Below are 17,691 nucleotides of genomic sequence, written 5' to 3'. Positions count from 1 at the left end.
GATAAACTGAGTCTAGCATACTGGGATCTCTCTGTGTTATTTGTTACAACTGCATGTGAAGCTATGATATTGCAAATAAAAAGTTTATTTAATTAATTTAAGAAGGACTGCAAAGTGTTCAAAACAAAAATCAAAAGGAAACCAAACCAAAGGCAACCAGAGCTGGCTGGCTTGTTCCTGCTGAGCTTGCCATGGGCTTATTTATACTTGAGGTCACATCCACTCCAACCCCTCAAACCTTTGCCCTGTGAGCTTTGCCAAGCTACCCTGTCCCATCTGCTGGTATGAGTCTTAGGATTGGAAGAGACCCAAAGAACCATCTCACCCACTGTGAGCTCCCAAGGTCCAGACCGAAGCTGGACTCCGGTGTTTAGCCTTCTGAGGAAGGACCCTGGGCTGTCCCTGTCCTCTCTGAGATAGAGGCACCTCCACATTGCACAGATGGAGACCTGTGCCCATCTCTGCCTGTTGCCCAGCAGCCGCTGCCAGCCTGGCCTGCTGTGCTCACGTCTCCCGCCCTTCCTCCTGCAAGCTCTTCTCTCTTTGCTACTAGGTTTATAAGATTTGGGGGCAGCTCTTTTTATTTCTTGAACACCTGAAACATTCTGGGAGGTGACAGAACATTTGGCAGGTGGGAAAGCAGGCTTAGAGAGATGCAGGTGATTGTCCTCAGACCCCTTTTCTCCGTGTCTGAGAATCCGGACTGTCTGTGCTGCCATGCAGAACAGCTGGGTCCAGACTCTGAGGTTTTGCTGACCTTCTGTTGTTAGGGACTCATGAGAGCAAGAGGTGTGCTTTTTTTTTCCCCGTCTTCCTTTTAAACATTATTTAAAAAGGGAAACTTCAAGTAGGATTTTCTAGGTCCCAATAATTCACAGCTTATCAAACTTTTTGATCTTAGGGCTACTCGATTCCCTTAAATTGGGATCCTGAAAAATTTTTATCTATGTGGACCATATCCATCAATATTGATCCTAGTATAAATAAATACTGAAATTAAAAAATTTAAAATAATAATTTAAAATAATAAGTCTGCCATATGTTATAACAATATGACAACCTACAACATATTTTATTAGACTGTTATAAAAATATAACAATATGTAACATTTTGATGAAAAACTATTTTCCAAAACAAAAAAGTTACTGAGGAAAGTGGCATTGTTTAAAAACTTTTGTCTCTATGTTGGGCTTCATAGCTGGATTCTTATACCTTTTTTTCCCTTTTTTTAGAGCATTATAGTTATACATAATAGTTGGGTTCATTTTGACAAAATCATACATGCATAGAATTTGTTTTTCTTTACTTCAGTCCCCGGTGGCCTCCCCGTTCCCTCCTCTCCTCCCACCCACTCTTCTCCTTTCTCTGCTCTGCACTGAGCTTCCTTTCACTCATTTATTTGTTTTTGATCGATGCTTTATACATGTACGTAACAGTGCTATTAACTGTGGTATATTTATACGTGCACATCACACGATTTTGTTAAATCCATTCTGCATTTCCTCCCCTTTCCTGTCCTTCCTCCTCCCTCAAAATCTCCTCCTATTCTGCTATATCATATCGTTGTGATATCCTCGCCCTCCCTCCTCTCCCCTTATTTTGCTGTAGCTTCCACATAGTGGAGAAAACATCCCGCCCTTTATTTTCTGAGTCTGGCTTATTTCATTTAGCTTGGTGTTCCCTAGTTCCATGCATTTACTGGCAAATGCCATCATTTCATTGTTCTCTATGACTGAGTAAAACTTCATTTTATATACATGTAAAGTGAACACACACACACACACACATATACACCCCACATTTTCTTGATCTACTTATCTGTTGATGGACACCTGGGCTGGTTCCATAATTTGGCTACTGTGAATTGTGCTGCTATAAATGTTGACGTGACTGTATTGCTAGAGTAGGCTGATTTGAGTTCTTTTGGATAAATACCAAGGAGTGGGATAGCTGGGTCATATTGTGGTTCCATTTCTAGTTTTTTGAGAAATCTCCATACTGTTTCCCAGGGGAGGAAATTTGCGATTCTTCTAGCAATGTCTCATGTAATCTATATCCACATTTAATCTGTTGTCACGTCATCTGTCATGTGGCTTTAGGAACCTCTGTATGTTTGTGAGATAATGAGAGTGGAGAAGTTTAATAATAACAGCTTAATCTAATTACTCAAATAGTTTTGACATTCTGAATGGTTTGAAAGGGTCTCAGGACGTTCCCATAGTGTTCCCAGGCCATATTTTGAGAACCACCTCAATAGTACATTATATCCTCTAGTTTCCTTCTGGTCCTGCCTGTCCTATCTCCACAACAACTTGCATCCCACAATGAGCAAAACAAAAGAGCCTTGTGCAGAAGTATTAGATATTCCTATTTCTAGGGACTTGGCTCCTATGTGGGTGCTTGCATAGTCTCCAGATTTTCTAGGTTCTGCAGCCCCCATTATGTTCTGAGCCCGTGGGCACCCCTCTGTTTCCAATACCCACATACCTGAATCCTTAAAGTACAGTGACTTTATATAAGAAAACTGGAAATTCATGGTTTTTCTTAGATGGTTGTGACTGAAGAGGAGAACAACCACCACTATCCAATAGAACTTTCTGGAATAATGGGAAAATGCTCTCTCTGTGATATCTGGCATGATAGCCACTGGAAGCATGTGGCTATTGCTCACTTAAAATGTGACTAGTGCAACTGAGGAACTGAATTATTTTATTTCATTGATTTACATTTGGTCAGCCACAGTGACTCTAGCTGCAATACTGTCAGACCACTCTATGGATTTGCATTTTTGTCCCAGGAGCCATGGAAAGAACATGTCAAAAGGGTTTGAATGTGGGGCGGTAGGGTGTCATTTAATAATCAGATCTTAGTTTTGGAGTCTGATGAGCATGTCCCTGTCTCCCTGCCGCAGGTCCCACCATGAGGCCCCAGCCCCTCCGGAGCCCCAGTGCTCTGCCGGCCCTGGGCGCACCGCGCTAGCCCGCCGGGCACTTGGGTGGCGCGGTGGCCATGGCCAGCCACGTGGACCTGCTGACCGAGCTGCAGCTGCTGGAGAAGGTGCCCACGCTGGAGCGGCTGCGCGCTGCCCAGAAGCGCCGGGCCCAGCAGCTGAAGAAGTGGGCGCAGTACGAGCAGGACCTGCAGCACCGGAAGCGCAAGCACGAGCGGAAGCGCAGCGCGGGGGGCCGCCGCAAGAAGGTGTCCTTCGAGGCCAGCGTGGCGCTGCTGGAGGCCTCTCTGCGGAACGACGCCGAGGAAGGTAGGCCTGCCTCCCCGAGCCTGCGGGGCCTGGGCCCCGGGTTCCCGGGTCTGCGCCCCAGAGATGGCCCGAGAGGAGGAGGTTCCAGGAGAATCTTTGACTTTATCTTAGACTTTTCCCCCCTTTCGTTTCTTTCTTTTTTGAGCTGAGGGCTCCCTGCGTTGCCTCAGTTGGTCTTGAACTCCTGGGGTCAGGAGAGCCTCAGTCTCCCAAGGGCTGGAACTGCAGGCGCGTCCCTGCGCCTGTCTTAGGCTAGTGTTTGGAAAGCAGGATTCCAGCCTTTGGCTAATGAGTGCCATAACGATTCTCCTAACTTTCCACAAATATTTACTGACAACCTCTTTTTTGCACATTGCCATTCTAGGTGATGACTAGGTAGGGCCTGGTTTCTCCCTCCCGTAGCCCCACATCAGTAAGATCTTGAGATTCTTAAGCCCTTCCTCTGTGCCGACACCTGGCCTTTGTATGCTGCTCTGGTTTCTTAGCCCTCCCTGTGGACATAACTGGTGTAGTGGGTGGTTAAGCGCCTAGCCCAGCCTGAAAGTTGGACTCCGATGTGACACTGGCAGTGGACCAATCACTTCACTCCCTAGTCTTAGTTTCTACCTCTGTAAAATGAAGATAATACTAGAATCCATCTTATGGGCTTGTTGTGAAGATTAAATTTGGTAATACCTATGATATTCTTGAAATGGTCCCTTATGATATGGATATTTTAAATTTATTTGGAGGTGTACTGTGGATTGAATCCAGGGGTGCTCTACCACTGAGATATATCCCCAGCCTTTTTAATTTTCTTATTTTGAGACAGTTTCACTAAGTTGCTGAGGCTGGCCTTGAACTTGTGATCCTGATACCTCAGCCTCCCGAGTCGCTGGGATTACAGGTGTGCAACATTGCACGGGGCCACTTGTTATGTTTCATTTAATTATATTACTAGAATATATCCCATGGTCCAGATATCATGATATTTGAGAGCCATGTGTAATAACACCCGTTTTACAGATGGAGAAACTGAGACTCAAAGAGGTTTAAGACCTTGATCAGTGGCAGTGCAGGATCAGAAGCCCCAGGATCCAACCTCTGGTCACTGCTCATGGATTTGTAGGTTTGCTTCCCATTGTAAGGATTCAAGGGGGATCCGCTACTCGAGCCCTCTTCTCTGGGCATGTGCTGAGGGGGTCATGCCTGCTCATTGTGCAACCAAGGTTTGTGCACATGTCCTTTGATCCCCTCAGTAGCCTCGGCCCATCCTTGAACACTAAGCCTTTCTGGCGTCCCTGGAGAGGCCTCGCTGGGTTTCCTGGGCCCCTCCACACACGCTCCAGACATACGGAGCAAAAGCAGTCAATCAAAGAGCTGAGAGGTGGTGGCATTTACAACTCACAGGGGGCTGGATTTCACAGGAGGCACATCCCTCATCCCCAAAATCTAAAATCTGAAATGCTCCGAAATTTGAATTTCTGAGAGCCTACCTGACTCTGCACGAGGAAAATTCCATACCTGACCTCATGTTGGGTTGTAGTCAAAACGCAGGTGCCCTAAAAATATTGAAGAAAATGATCTTCAAGCTACATATATATTAAGTGTAAGTGAAACCCAGTGAATCCCTGAGATCCCTCATTGTGTATGTGCAAATATTGCACACTCTGAAAAAAACATTGATAATCTGAAACCCTTCGGGTCCCGTGTGTTTTGGATAAAGCTCATTCCACCTGTGTTTACTTTGTGCTTCAGGTCCTCGGGCTCTCCGAATTCACAGTTCCCCTTTCATCCCAGTATCAGGGGGTGTAGGAAGTCAGCAGCTGGAGGCAGCTGGGCTGAGCACAGGGGGTGAGCCTCCTGACAGAGGCATGAATCTCAGGCTGGGGCCATGGCCCTGGGGCTCCTTCCCATGTGTGGTTGCTGAGTGACGTGGCAGCCCCAGCCCACTCAGTGGGCTCGTCATGATGTCTAATTTTTGATGGGGGCGGTGGCTCATCAGTTCTTCTCTCCCCACTCACCGTTGACGCCATTCTTCCTTGACAAAGCCCCATCTCCCTACCCCAGGGGCTTCTCAGAGGCCCTGTGAGCTGGGCTGTGTGGTTCCAGAGCAGCTGCCCAGAGGATGTACCTCCTCGCCCCCTGCCATGCCTTACCCTGCTTACCTTACCATGACTGTCATGTGCTCTGGATAGAAAAAACACTGGCCTTGGGGGTCAAGGTTCAGTCCGTGCCTCCCCCCACAGCCCTGCCTGTGGCCTGGAGCAGCTCATCTCACCTCCCTGGGCCCAATTTATTAAATGTATAACATGGAGTCCTAAATGACTGCTTGCAAGAGGGTGCGTCAGGAATCAGGCAGTTTTGGAAAAATTACCCTGAGCCCCGTATCAGAATAGTGGTAATGGTAACATGCTTTTTCTATGAATTTTTAAAAAGCAAACTTAAATGGTTTCAAGAACCCAAATAGATACAAACACATTCTTCTTGTAAAAATCCAACAACAGCTGGGCTTGCTGGAGCATGCCTGTGATTCCAGCGACTCAGAGGCTGAGGCAGGAGAATTGCAAGTTCAAAGCAGCCTCTGCAACTTAGTGAGGCCCCAAGCAATGGAGAGAGTCCCAGTCTCAAAATAAAAAAAAGGGAGAAGGACTTGGGGATGTGGCTTGGTGGTTAAGCATACCTGGGTTCAATCACTGGTACCAAAAAAAAAAAAAAATCCAACAACAGAAATGTACAGGGTCACTCCCTCCTTCCCACCTCCCCTCCTCCATGCCTCCCTTCTTCCTTCCCTCTTATCTGATCATTACTTGCTGGTTTGATGTGTTTCCTCCCAGGCCTTTTTAAAATTCTTTTACCTATGTATTTGTGGACTTGGAGAGATATAGAGCAAAAATTTTTTTTTTTTTTTTTTTTTTTTTTTTTTAGCTTTTACATAACTGGTGGCATCCTGGAATCTTGGACACATTATTCTGCAAATTTCTTTTTTTGTCACCAACAATATGTCTTGGAGATATTTTCATGCCAGAACATGCACCGTGCAATAGCTCTGCATGATGCATCTTAACTGCTGTGTAGTATTCCATAGGATGGTTTCACCAGAATTTTTGCACTGATTACTTATTGATGACCATGGAGGGTTTTTTTTTAAGTAGTTTGCTTTTGCCACAGTGAGTGTTTTGTGTGCATGTGCAAACATTTGTCTAGAACAGTTGTTGAAAAATGGAAGAAACGTATCAAAGGGTATTCCGTTTGCCTAAAAAAAAAAAAAATGCTAGATGCCATGGGCTGGTCCCCTGACTCTGGGGACTGCTAAGTGAGGCTGGAGCAGCCTGAGCTCTGTACTCTGTGGCATGCAATGGGGGTGGGGCTGGAGGTGCCCCCTGGTTCCAAGGTGGCTGGGTTTGAGGCAGGTGTGAGGCTGCCATCAGTCGGTCAGCCCTTGACCTTGCTGGGCTGTGCTCAGCTTCCTGGCAGCGTGACAGAGCCTATTGCTCCCAAGTGGCTGGGAGCAGCTTCTGCTTAGTGTGGAGCTGGTGTTTGGGAGGCTGCCGGGGGGTGTTAGCTCACAGTGGTGGGAGCATGGGGTGGCAGCTCCCCCGCTTGACTGAGCTCACAGCATCCTCTGAGTCACCTTCCTCACCTGCCTGGGGAGTGTGAGTTGTTCCCAGGGAGAGGCAGCACCCAGGAACTCACCGAATCTCCTTCTCCAGCCCCATTACCTAGGCTAATGCCCTTGACCTCTGACCTGCCTGAGCCCCGCCCTCACTGCTCCCACATCATCCTCCCCTACCCAGCCAGGTGATCCAGGTCCTCCTAGCTCCTCCCAGGTACCCTGAGTGCTTTCTTTCTGCACCTTCTCCCTCTATCTGAATCGCTCTTCCCCTCACTCCTCTACCTCTTTAGGTCTGGTGACCTTCTCTGGGAACCATCTGGGACCCTTTTCGATATCCCATCCCTATCACTAGTTAGAGCCGAAACTCAATACCTAGCTGACATTTACCAAGAGGCTGGTACATGTCAGCTAGGTATTCAGGGATTCCTCCAGGGATTCAGGTTCCAGTTCTATCACTTACTTGCTGTGCATTCTTGGAAAACTGACTGGACTTCTCTGTGTCTCAGTTTCCCTGTTTATAAAGATGAGGATGATAATAATGTACCTACTCCGTAAAGTTGTTGGGGTGTTAAACTGAGTTGGCAGATGTTGAAATGATATGAAAAGAAGTAGATAAGTGATATAAATTTTGCTTCTACATTATCTATTTTTACATATTCTCTTATTATTATATATTCTGATTGTCATCACTGTTATTGATCAGGTGCTTACTTCGTACCAGGCAGCCTGTTTTACATGTGTTACCTCAGTTGGTTAATCCTCACAGTAACTCTTTGAGGTTAGAGAATTAAGCCCCATTAAAAAAATAGCTTGGGAGCTGGGATGTAGCTCAGTGGCAAAGCATTTGCCTTGCATTCGCAAAGCCCTGGGTTCAACCCCCAGTTCCAAAAAAAGACAAAAAAAAAAAAAACCCACCAAAAAAAAAATAGTTTGGGTTCAGTTTGCACATTATAAAACGTGCCTGTTTTAGGTGTACAAATTCAGTGATTCTCTGCAAATTTACAGAGTTGTGCATGCATCACCACAATCCAGTCTGAGAGCATTTTCTCTTGCTCCTGTGTTGTCCCTCCCAGGGCTTGTCCCCAGCCCCAGGCATCCTCTAATCTACCTTCTGCCTCTGAATGTTTGCGTCTCTGGAGTCCAGCTCACATGGAGTCATTCAGTCCACTGTGAGGGCTTCGTGGCTGTAGGCGGATGTTTTCAAGGTCCCCCAGGCTGTGATCTGTGTGAGCGCTTCCTTCTTAGTGCCCTGAAGCGGTCTGTCGTACAGATGTGCCCACCTGGTCCGTCCATCCCCCGGTTGGTGGACGCTGGGGTCGTCCTTGGTTATGGTGGAAATGCTGCTGTGGACACGCGTGCTGGTCTTTTGTGGACACAGGTTTTTGTTTGTTGAGGTGGTGACCCAGGGCTGGAATGGCTGGGTCCTGGGTCCATTTCTGTTGAACTTCAAGGGCTGAACAGTTTTCTGAGTTGGCTGCACCAGGTTCTGTTCTCCCACCTGAATTCACAGATGAGGAACTGGAAACTCAGAGAGGCTAAGTCACTTGACAAGGTCTCATGGGACCGAAGTGTCAGACTCAGGACTCAGCCCGGATCGGTTTTCCCCAGAAGCCCTTGCTCTTAACGACCCGTGGTCCTGGCACCTCCTGCTTGGCTTCCCCCCATGAACAGGAAACCACTTGTCTGCTTCCGATGAGCTGCTTTTGGCTGTGTGGACCCTGGGGTTTCTGTTGGCCTCAGGCCTTCAGTTTTGGGGGTCCCCAGGTCAGTCCTGTACCCTCGGCCATTACTTCTTTTCAAGACAGTAGCCCAGCCTTTTTTGAAACCACTGATGTTTGTTATTAGGGCTTGTGTTTTTCTCTCAGAATATATGTGGTTTTCTTTATGGAAATTCTGTTCACATTTTGAAAAAAAATGAGTGATTCTTCTATACTCTAAATTTAACTCTTCAAGTGTTATTCTCACAGTAAAGGTTTTCAAACCCTTTTTTTTTTTTTTAAAGCAGTGGAAACTCTATGTGAAATATTATGCAGAAACTCAAGCTGTAAAACAGATGAAAACAGATGAAAGAGCTATTCTGACCGAGGTCGGTTGGGGGCTTCTGGAACCTTCCCCCTCACCCCTGCAAACGTCTGTCCTCAGGACACCGGCAGGCACTGGGCTCCGCCAGGGCCGCTCAAACCTCTGATGGAAAAGGCTCTGACTTTCACTTTTGGTGATTTGGAAAGACTCTGTCTCAAAAAAAGAAAAGGGTGGTAGTGGGGGTTCTTCTCAAAACGAAAATAAGGCATCCGTGTTGTAGAAAAATTTTAAAGTACAGAAAAAAAAATACTAAGGAGATAAAATTAGCTGGGTGTGATGTCACACACTTGTAATCCCAGCCACTTGGGAGGCTGAGGAAGGAGGATCATAAGCTCACGGTCAGCCTCAGCAATTTAGCAAGACCCTGCCTCAAAAAATAAGATAAAATAAAAAGACTGAGGATGTAGCTCAGTGGTAGAGGGACCCTGGGTTCAATCCCCAGAACCAAAATAAGTAAATAAATAAATACTCATACTCCCTCTGTGCACCAAGAGTCATGGATGATATTTTTTTATTGTTTTATCAAGGAACCAAGTAGGACTCTCATGTGGGTAAATGAGGGAAAGATTAATAAAGGGGCAGTTTGTAAAGGGCTTGGGGCAATGGTCTTCGACCTTTTTGGTCTTGGAGTTCCTTTGTTCTTTTTTTCATATTTATTTTTTAGTTGTAGTTGGACACAATACCTTTATTTATTTATTTATTTTTATGCGGTGCTGAGGATTGAACCCAGAGCCTTGCACGTCCTAGGCGGGTGCTCTACTGCTGAGCCACAACCCCAGCCCTCCTTCATTTTCTTAAAAGCCGAGAGTCCCTAAGAGCCTTCGTGCAATTGGACTCTATTTGTATTTACTGTATCAGAAATCACAGCTGAGGAATTAAATATTTATCATTCATTAAGTCAGAACAATAAACCCATTATCTGTAGTCCTAATGATCTATTGCTGCAGAGCAGATGAGCTCAACATTTAGCATCTTAAAACGATAAATATTTACAGTCTCAGAAAACTTCTGTGGCTCAGGAATCCAGGAGCAGCTTAGCTGGGAGCGTCTAGCTCCAGATCTCTCCTGAGGTTGTGGTCCTCTCCAGGTGGAACAGGGCCGGGGGATCTACCGCCAAGATGGAGCACTTAATGGCTCTTGGTGAGAGGCCTCAGGTCCTTGCTGCTGGAGCCTCTGCACGTGGCAGGTGGCTTCTTTCCAAAAATGAGGAGATTGAGGAAGCCACCATGTCCTTTATGACCTTGGAAATCACACACCATTACCTCCACCATATTCTCTTCCTTACAAGTGACTCACTCTGTCTAGTCCACACTTAAGGGGAAGGATATTGAGTCCCATCTCTTGAAGGAAGAAGAATTTTTGGACATGTTTTAAATGTTAACCTGGAAATATAAATATTTTATGAAAAATAATAATATTTTTTCTGAACAAACAATCATAAGGAGACTAGCCTTCTTTTATACTTTTGCAAATCTTTTTAAGGTCTGGTTTTAATAGAAGACAGGTGGATTCTCTTCTTTGCTTCTGTACTTACCCTGCTGTGATAGGTTATTTTGGTTGAAGTAAATGAAGAAAATCTTATCTCACAAAGATAGGTAGTTGGAAAAAAAGGAAAAATATAATTGCTTTTTCAGACAGTTGTGGATATTCCTTGATTACAAACCAAAATTCAACAGGTGGTAGTTTCTTCAAGGTTGGTTGGGATGTAGAATCTGAAACCATTCTGATTTTTAACTTTTCTTACTCTGTTACATTAAAATTTGTTGGTCTGTCTTCCATTTCACGTGGCTCCTGGTATCCATGTGTACTTTTTAAACAGCGGGTATTGATCTGTTGGTAAACAGTGGTTCACTGAGTTCCAAATATTAACGCATTTTATTATTTAACATAAAAAAATTATAACCAATCTCATCAGAAAATCCTTTAAGTATTGGGAAATTCTAGGCTCATTATGGCATATGAATTCTCTGAAATTCAAAATTTTGCTAAAGGGTTGCATTAGTCATCTTTTTGTCTCTGTGACCAAAATGCCTGACAAGAACAATTTAGAGAAGGAAAGCTTATTTTGGGCTCTCAGTTTCAGAGGGTTCAGTCCCTGGTCGGCTGTCTCCAAGGCAGAAACATCTCTGTGGAAGGGCATGGCAGAGGGCAGCTGAGAGAGAGAGAGCACAGGAGCCAGGGTCAAGATGTAACCCCCAATGGTACCCACTCCCACTGTGACCTGCTTCCTCCAGCCTCACCTCTCTACCTCTAGTTACCACCCAGTAGTCCATCCCAATTATTAATCCATCAAACGGATTAATCCATCGATAAGGTTTTAGCTCTCATAGTCTAATCATTTCATCTTTGAATACTGCTACATTGTCTAACACATCAGCTTTTCTGGGGACACCTCATATTCAAACCATAATAGGGGTGCAGCACAGCGGTAGAGCATGTGCTTGGCTTGAGTAAGCCCTGGGTTCCATCCCTAGGACCAAAAACAAATCAATAAACAAATAAAAATATAAGTTGAACTTTTGCTTGACATTTTATATTATGGGGCTGGGATTGCAGCTTAGTGGTAGAGCGCTCACCAAGCATGTGTGAGGCACTGGGTTTCAGCCTTAGCACCACATAAAAATAAATAAACAAAATGAAAGGTATGTATCCATCTACAACTAAAAAAGAAATTCTTTAATTTTTTTTTAATATTGTATCTTTGACAACAAATGCTGCTAGTTTTGAGAGGATGCCTTTGTTCACTTCAGAGAACAGGCCTCTGGGTAAGAACAGTGTCCACAGAGGCCCGCTTAGCGTACAAACTGCATTGCTCGAGTAAAGCAGATGAACACGACAGTCATACTTCCTGTGTTTCTCTCATTTTGTCACACGTAATATTAAAAGGAAATGTACTCAAGGGCTGAGTTTAATAAAATTACTGTCTTTTACTGCTTCATCAAAGACATTTGAAAAGGAAACTGGCATTGATTTCTTTGCATTTATAAAATGGAGAGGAACAGGCAACTGCTAGTACACAGTTGGATTATGTTCAAGTGACAGTGGTTTTACCCACCATTGCTTTTGCGCCATCCGTGTAAATGTCAACACAGTGAAAAGTGCAATAACATTTAGTGTCATCATGAAAGTAGCTTAACTCTCAGAACCCTGAGAGTGTCTCGGGAGCCACTGATTTACAGGAACCAACGAGGAATGGTCCAGTCATCTGGGCTAGCAAAGTGGGGAGCTGTTATTACCCTGAGGACCTCACGGGTCAAGGGGAGGGGGCCCCGTGCACCTTATAGCAGGCACCCTAAGGAGAGGGCTGTCTGACAGGAGCAGGGCTTCTCCCTCATGCTCCTGCTGCCCCCAGCCTTCTGCTGTGGTTTCCATAATCAAACCCAACCAGAGAGCGTTTGGTATGGTCCAAATGGGCAGAGGAGGGTGCATCTGGAGGCCCAGGTGGGGCTTTTGATCACCACCCAATTGTCATCCAGTCTTTGGATCTATAAACAGATGCAGAGTAAGTGTGTGTATATTAAAAAAAAAAAACACTTTTACCCTAGCCTTTGCTTGTCTATTCAAGAACATGAGGCACCTACCATGGGTGTTAAAGAACCTCAACAAAATAATGGCATAAATGAGGTCGGAGGTGGGAGGCCAGTGTGTGGGTTATAGGGTCAGGGACTGCGTCTGAGGAGGTGATGTGGGCTGAGCCTGGGTGTTGGAGGGATCTGGACGAAATGTATAAAGGGCCTGCACTGGGAGTGAACTTGGTGTGCCTGAGGACAAAGGAAGGTGGGAGGTCGGAGGATGGGAGGTAGAGAGGTGAGCAGGGGAGAGCTTACTGGCCCCTGAAGGCTGGAGTGGGAAGTGCACATTTAAACAAGAAGCTACTGGTAAGTTTTGAGAGGGAATTCTGCGAGGAGATGGAGATTTGTAGATTGTCCTGACTCTTGGTGGAGATCAGATGGCATGGGTCTATTCTCATGGGGCATGAGAAGGAGCAGGGAGGCCGGTGGAAGTCCTCACAGTAGCCCTGGTGGGAGCCATGGAGAAGCAGCAGTGAGGAGGAAAGCCCACAGGGCTGTGTCCAAAGGAGGAACTCCATGATGACATCTGGGCTTTTGACTTGAGCACCCTCATGGATCATGGCGCCATATTGAGACTGGGCAGATAGGGGTGAGGGGAGGTTGGGATTTGGAGAGAGCTGAGAGCTCTGTAGGACTATCCAAGTTGACATGGCCGTTATCAGGAAAGTGGAGATCGTGAGGAGAGCATGAGCTTGTGAGTACGGAGCTCAGGGAGAGCTCAGGGGTGGATGTTGCACTTCAGGAAATAGCAAATCTTTCCAAAACCAAGGGACTGTGTGTGATCACCTGGGGAACAAGGATAAATAGAGCAAAGAGGGTGCCCCCAAGAGGAACCCTGGGGCAACTCCGTAAGTACGAGAGTTAAACCAAGAAGCAGAGATCAAAGGAGACCCAGAATCAGCTGACTGGGAAGTGGAAAGAAAACTAGGATGGTGTCTCAGGAGCCTAGGGATGGAGGGTTCTAGAAGGAAGGACTGTTGACCAAGTCAAAGGCTGTCAAGAGGTCAAGTATTTTGTCTTGTCTTTGTAGAGTCCTTGGAAAAGAGATTTTTAGAGATGACCTGATATACCCATCTAGATGCACCGTCATTTATATATCCTCTCTATTATTGTATTTTGAGATTCTTCCTGATTTTTTGCTGCTATAAATCATGCTGTGGTGAGTATCAATGTATATACATATTTGGCCACAGTTTTATTTATTTAGGGTAGGTTTTATTTATTTAGTATTTATTTAGGGTAGATTCTTAGAGGTTTATTAGGCCTGAGGATATAAACACCTATAAGGTCTTGACATAAAAGGCTCATGTGGTCTTTAGAAAGCTTGCGTCCACAGCGTGTGCCAGGCCTCACCATTGCCCTCTCTATCAGCACCGGATGATGGCACCCAAATACAATTTTGATTCTTGGATATGTGAGTAGTCTTATGGTCTTAATTTGCATAGAATTGAGGTGTTTAAGGTTGGATGACTTACTCACAAGCTTACTGGTCATACATCTCTTTTCTTTGAGTTGTCTATTTTTCTACTCACCTGTTTATTTTTCTAAGTTTAATCATTGTGCATGTTTGTGGAAGAGGAGAGAGGGACTCACAATAGACTGAGAGATGTCAATCCTTCGTTGTTGTGTATGGTACCCATATTTTCTACAGCGTGTATTTGCTTTAATAATTTTTTTTATCAAAGACTTTCTTTATGTCTTGGAGCTTTTAATTTTATGTAAACAAACCTAATGATACTTGCTTCCCTCCCTACATCATTTCTTTATTGGTTTTTCTTTAAAGCAAGAGTCAGAAAACTATGACTTGAAGACCAAATCCTCCCGCCTTGAATTTTTGTAAATAAAGTTTTATTGGAACACAGGTATAGCAACTCATTTACATATTCTCTCTTTTTTTTTAAAAGAGAGAGTGAGAGAGAGAGAATTTTTTTTTAATATTTATTTTTTAGTTCTCGGCAGACTATGGCGGCTTCCACACTATGATGGCGGAGTTGAATTTGGGTAACAGAAATCATATGGCCTGCAAAGATGAAAATAATGACTCTCTTGCCCTTTATAGAAAAAAGTTCATGGATTCTTGTCCTAAAATGTTTTCTTTTTTTTCTAGGAGTGTCTATTCACTTGTATTTTCTCCAAGTCTCTTTTGGCCTTATTTAAATCAATTAAACATTCTTCTGGAATTCATCTGAGTAGGAACTGGTAAATAAAAATCTGTCTATATTTTGTTTCCAAAGAGTTATCAGTCGTCCCAGCATCCTTTGCTTTCCCACAGATTTGTGATGCCATCCTCCTACTCTGAAGCATCAGCCATAGGAAGGGTGACTTGCCAAGCTGTTCATCCTGTTTGAACAGTGTGTCTGTGTGCCCGTCACACACCCCTTCAGCTCTGAAGCCTTGGATTGTGGCTTAACATATGATGCAACAAGTCCTTCTGCATGTTGCTCCTCTTTTCCAAAAGTCCTGGGTTATTTTCAGCTGTTCACACAATATTCAGGACTACTAGTTGTTTTCCTCAAACCTAAATAATTTGGAAGTATCGATTGGTAGTATAAAAACTAATATATTAATTTGTACCAAACTGATGTTTATCACAGTGAGTTTTCTTTCTTTCTTTTTCTTTTATAATAGTTGTTGATAGACCTTTATTTTATTTATTTATTTGTGGTGCTGAGAATCGAACCCAGTGCCTCACACATGCCAGGCAAGTGCGCTGCCGCTGAGCCACAGCCACAGCCCCTCTTTTTTTTTTTTTTTTTTTTGGTAACTGGGATTGAACCCAGGGACACTTAACCATGAGCTTCATCCCCAGCCCTTTTTATATTTATTTAGAGGAAGGGTCTCATTAAGTTGCTGAGGCTGACTTTGAACTTGTGATCCTCCTATCTCAGCTTTCAGAGCCACTGGAATTACAATCATGTGCCACCATATCATGGTGCATTTTCTAAGCAGGCAAATGGTATGTGTCTTCATTGGGAAAGTATTCTCTCATGCCTTTCAGGAAAGCTGTAAGGTTCCCTCTTCTCCATATAAGTAAGTCCTGTTTGCTTCTTTTGCTTTTCGATTTTGTATATTAATGTTTTATCAAGCCACTTCATCGTAGTCTTGGTTTTTCAGTGGGTTCTCTTGGGGTTCTATGCGTGTTTGCAGATGATAAGGAGGTTAGATCATGTTTCCATGAGCCTGAGGGTAGTCCTGTCCATATTCTATCTATCTTCTCATCTCCTCCAGCAAACTACTCCTGTTGCTTCTACCATGTTTGTTCATGACACATGATTTTGAGATTTATGAACATGTTCTACTTTGTCTGTATCCACCCCCAGACTCTGATCTGGCTTCCTGGAGTGAATGGAATGGTCACCTTTATTTTGGTTGAGTCTGTCTGTTAGTATGGTTCAAATACCCATCAGCTTTTTGAATAGCTACTATTGACTCATATTGAGCTAATAAGAAAATAAGCCTCCAAGTTGGTTTCCCACCAGAAAAGCATCTTCCCCATCTTGATGTTCTAGAAACCTATTTGTTGAACTATATTCTTCCTATAGAAAAAGGGCAAAATTAGCCATACTTTCCTACACCGAGCACGCCATATAACCAGCACTCAGATCAGAATCAACATCGCCAATACCCAGAAGCCTTCCTGGATACGTAGTTGATTTCTGACATTGAAGTCAAGGCTCTAAATTTATCTTGTTAAGTTCAGAGCCCATTATCCACCTGCTCAGATAATTTTGGATTCTTGAATGATAAATTAGGACTTGTGTGTCATCAGTGACAGAAACTCAAACTGACTTAAGCAAAACAGGGTTCACGTAACTGAAAAGCTCAAGGAGCTCACTGCTCCAGGCATAGGCGGGTTCAGGGATCACCAAAAGGTAACCGCGAGTAGCTAGATGACCATCACCAGCTTGCGATGCAGGCCCTGTCCTTTCAGCTACCCCAACAGGATCAGTTTTTCTTCCCAGTAGTGCTCTAGATTCATTGCGTCTCAGAATTGAATCTCATTGGCTCAGATTGGCTTTATGCCTGTCTCTGAGTCAATCAGAACAGCTAGATCAGGGAAGCAGTGTGGTGCTTGGTGCTACCTCAGCCACGTGCCCACACCTGGAATCAGCTCCTTCCCACACGGGTGGACTAAGGAATATATTATAACTTCACCAAGGAAAAGGGATGCTATTTCCGGGGGTGGGGGGGGGGGGCATGCTGACCAGGCCATAACTGAATATTTCCACTGCAAAAGAAATGTTCACCAGAACTTTCTACTTGTTGATCACGAATGCCATGAGCATTTGTCTTCCAGATTCGAGTTGTCCAATAGAACTTTTCCCGTGGATGAAAATGTGCTGCCCAAGGTGATAGCTACTAGCTACTGGTTACTGAGCACTTAAAATATGGTTAGCAAGGTGGAGGCACTAAAGTTTCGATTTTATTTAATTTGAAGTAATTGGAGTAGGCAGCTGTGCTGGGCTAGAGGCTACTCTATCAGAAAAACAGTCCTTTTTCCATTATCCAAATCCCTGATTTAAAAAAAAATATATTGAATAAAAGAGAGCCTGGGGCCCACTGCTAAAGATCCTCTTCAGATTAATGTTTCAAAGTCAGTCATCATTCACTGGAAGTAGTTATGCAATCAACATGAACTTCACCCTATTGGCATTTGTAGTTAGCATGTGGGACACAGCAAGAGTTTCTGCTATAGAAAAAAAGCCTTCCTTGCCTCGAAAACTCAGCAGGCTTCTCTCCGAGGGTTAAAGCACAACAAAACATGTGAGATGTGACTAGGGATTCAGGCATGGACATGCGCGGGCACACCTGGGCATCATTGGGCTGGAGCAGTGAACAGGACAGGCTGGGCCAGGCCATGTTGGAGCGTCAAGTCTAGCAGAGGCACTTGGAAGACAGCACAGCAGTAATGTGCTTACCACTAGGTAGAGGCATCCTGGAGAGGGCCTGGCCAAGAACAGATGCCCGGAAAAAGAAAGCCAGGAGGTCATGTGGGAGCAAAGCTGTTTAAATGCTTGCCTCAGGAGAGGGCACTATGACCAACAACTTCAAAGATTGCCATCCTGTTGCTAAGCACAATCTGATTATGGACAAAGGATGCTTCAGCCTGTCTTGGCCTAATGCCAGCGAACATGATGATGACGAACCTCCCTGAAGGCTCTGGTTTCATTTAACATCCCTG

At 44.6% G+C, this 17,691-nt stretch overlaps 1 protein-coding gene across 6 annotated transcripts in view; it reads left to right on the top strand.

The window, feature by feature from the left end:
- The window catches only part of Ppp1r16b (protein phosphatase 1 regulatory subunit 16B), a 103,607-nt gene that overhangs the window by 26,119 nt on the left and 59,797 nt on the right, over positions 1-17,691 (top strand). For all 6 annotated transcript variants that reach the window (XM_048810947.1, XM_048810948.1, XM_015480673.2 and 3 more), the window contains exon 2: positions 2,913-3,260. In XM_048810947.1, coding sequence (XP_048666904.1) covers positions 3,011-3,260 — 250 coding nt within the window. In that variant the 5' untranslated portion in view covers positions 2,913-3,010. The remainder of the gene's footprint in view (positions 1-2,912; positions 3,261-17,691) is intronic.

Source organism: Marmota marmota, unplaced genomic scaffold (genome assembly GCF_001458135.2).
Source record: "Marmota marmota marmota unplaced genomic scaffold, marMar, whole genome shotgun sequence".
Taxonomy (NCBI): Eukaryota; Metazoa; Chordata; class Mammalia; order Rodentia; family Sciuridae; genus Marmota; species Marmota marmota.
Note: the sequence above shows the minus strand (reverse complement) of the source record. Positions and strands in the feature narration are given on the sequence as shown.